This window comes from Gavialis gangeticus, unplaced genomic scaffold, assembly GCF_001723915.1.
Source record: "Gavialis gangeticus isolate Ggan-Ray unplaced genomic scaffold, GavGan_comp1, whole genome shotgun sequence".
Classification (NCBI taxonomy): domain Eukaryota; kingdom Metazoa; phylum Chordata; order Crocodylia; family Gavialidae; genus Gavialis; species Gavialis gangeticus.
The window spans coordinates 32435045-32437751 of NW_017729008.1; the positions used below are offsets into that span (position 1 = coordinate 32435045).

At 37.5% G+C, this 2707-nt stretch overlaps 1 protein-coding gene across 3 annotated transcripts in view; it reads left to right on the forward strand.

Annotated features, from left to right (window-relative positions):
• UPF2 (UPF2 regulator of nonsense transcripts homolog (yeast)) overlaps window positions 1-2707 on the forward strand; it is a 127582-nt gene that overhangs the window by 11357 nt on the left and 113518 nt on the right. For all 3 annotated transcript variants that reach the window (XM_019509566.1, XM_019509565.1, XM_019509568.1), the window contains exons 2-3: window positions 436-812; window positions 1607-2386. In XM_019509566.1, coding sequence (XP_019365111.1) covers window positions 454-812; window positions 1607-2386 — 1139 coding nt within the window. In that variant the 5' untranslated portion in view covers window positions 436-453. The remainder of the gene's footprint in view (window positions 1-435; window positions 813-1606; window positions 2387-2707) is intronic.

Genomic DNA, 2707 nt, shown 5'->3' on the forward strand with positions numbered 1-2707 from the left:
TTTTTTTTTTTTTTCTTAGCAGTTTCTTGGCACTGACAGGGTGTTTTTTTTTTTTAATTTATTATTACTAGAGTGCTTGTTCTTGCTCAGGTTATGGCAGCTTCAAACAGTCATCTGACTTCACATCTCAGGCTGACGAGAATACTATAGACCATGCCAAAAGCTTTTATAGACATTTAGATTTTTTTGCCAAAACAGCATTTTTTCCTTGTCCTGAGCCTCTGGAAATGGGAACAATGTAACACAGTACATGTTGCATGCACATTATTTACCAAGTTCACCTCATTGATTTCACTTAATATTTTAACCGAATGGTGCATTTTTTAAATCAAGTATTATACAGAATGTACAACTTAGAAAATATTGAAATATGATGAAAACTAATTACTATTTTAATAGTACAGTAAAAATGGTGATATTCCTGTATTTCTATAGATTTGCCTGGATAACATAATGCCAGCTGAGCGCAAAAAGCCAGCAAATATGGAAGAGAGAGAATCTTCATTAAATAACAAAGATAAAGACTTCAGTGAAAGGCGACCAGTGAGCAGTAGAGAGAAACCAAAAGATGATGTCAAGGTTGGCATGAAGAGAGAGGCCCTAAAGACATCTGAAGATAAAAAGAAAAAACTGGAAGAGGATAAGAGGAAAAAAGAAGACAAGGAGCGAAAGAAAAAGGAGGAGGACAAAATAAAAGCTGAGGAGGAGCAGAAAAGGAAGGAGGAGGAAGAAAAAAAGCTTGAAGAAGAAGAGAAAAAGAAACAAGAAGAGGAAGTAAAACGGCAGCAAGAGGAGGCAGCTGCTCAGCTGAAGTAAGATTTAAGGTTTACAGCAGTGGAAGCCCTCTAATTTTTCAGAGTTTAGCACCACCCCAGTTGAGAACCACTGCCACAGATTACCAAAGTGGTTCTTAACTAGGGTGATGCTGCCATCTCTGTCAATAAATTTAATAGTCAGGAATTTCCACTCCTGCTCCCATTGCTCCCAGATCTGGCTCTGTACAAAGTGCATGGGGCACTTTGACCTGGTGGCAGCGTCCTTGAAAGGGACTTAGGCACCCCAGGGTGCTGTAGTAGCTGAGTTAGGAAGCCACTGTTATATGGTTTTAATTTTGGTTAGCAGTTTCATCCTTTGGTTAGTAGTTTCATCCTTTGATAATATCCATTATACTCCAAACAATTGTATAATGTAGCTGCATTCTGTTCCCTAGTTGACCTATTTTAGTCTCCAAAAGGAGGATTCTTGTATTTGCACTTCTCTGTGCAGCATTTTTAATCAACAAGCATTCAGTACTTTGCAGGCATTTTTATCTTTTACATGGGTGGTATTTTTTTATTTTCAGTAAAGTTTAGAAGCAGTTGTGCCATTTAGTGATAACATGGATTACTGGGAATTGCTTAAAGTTAAGAGAACATGCTAGATGTTTACTAGTGCATAATAAGTATCAGGAAATGTTAAGACAAGATTACAACTGAAAAATGAATTAACTTGTGATGCATTAGCATTGGTTTTAAATGGTTCCTGGAACTGTTAATTTGTAAAAATTCAGGAATCTGTAGTAGAAACAAGTAGATTTTTTTTTTAAATTTTTGTTTTCTTTTTTTAGAGAAAAAGAGGAAGCACATCAGCTCCATCAGGAAGCTTGGGAACGCCATCAAGCAAGAAAGGAACTGCGCAGCAAAAACCAGAGTGCACCAGACAGCCGCCCTGAGGAAAATTTCTTTAGCAGATTGGACTCAAGTCTGAAGAAGAATACAGCTTTTGTTAAGAAGCTAAAAACTATCACAGAGCAACAGAGAGACTCCTTGTCCCATGATTTTAATAGCCTCAATTTAAGCAAGTACATTGCAGAAGCTGTAGCTTCTATTGTGGAAGCAAAGCTCAAAATATCAGATGTGAACTGTGCTGTGCACTTGTGTTCTCTGTTTCACCAGCGCTATGCTGATTTTGCTCCCTCATTACTTCAGGCCTGGAAAAAGCATTTTGAAGCAAGGAAAGAGGAGAAAACTCCCAACATTACCAAACTAAGAACTGACTTGCGTTTCATTGCAGAATTGACAATAGTTGGGATTTTCACTGACAAGGAAGGTCTGTCTTTAATTTATGAACAGCTAAAAAACATTATTAACGCTGATCGAGAATCTCACACTCACGTTTCTGTGGTTATAAGCTTTTGCCGGCATTGTGGGGATGACATTGCTGGCTTGGTACCAAGGAAGGTTAAAAATGCTGCAGAGAAGTTTAACCTGAGTTTTCCTCCTAGTGAGATAATCAGCCCAGAGAAACAACAGCCTTTCCAGAATTTGTTGAAAGAATATTTTACATCATTGACCAAACACCTGAAAAGGGACCACAGGGAGCTACAAAATATTGAGAGACAAAACAGGTGACATTTAAACATTGTTTTTCATTAAATGAGAAAGCAGTTGAGTTCATAAAATGTTTAGATTTTTTTTTTTTTTTCCAGCTTACCCTCAAACAAAACTTTTTTTTTTTCTTTGCATGCTGTGTGTGGGAGGGAAAAAGTACTTCTGCAGAAGATTCTCTGTACTAGCAGTGGAGAAAAGTCTTTCTTTTTCGTAGGGTTTTGAATACAAAGCAATAACAAGGCATTCATTTTAAATATTTAAAAAAGGAAACCGCTAAGTAACCCCCCCCCCCCCCCCCCCCCCCCCCCCCTTTTTTTTTTTTTTTTTTTTTTCTTTTT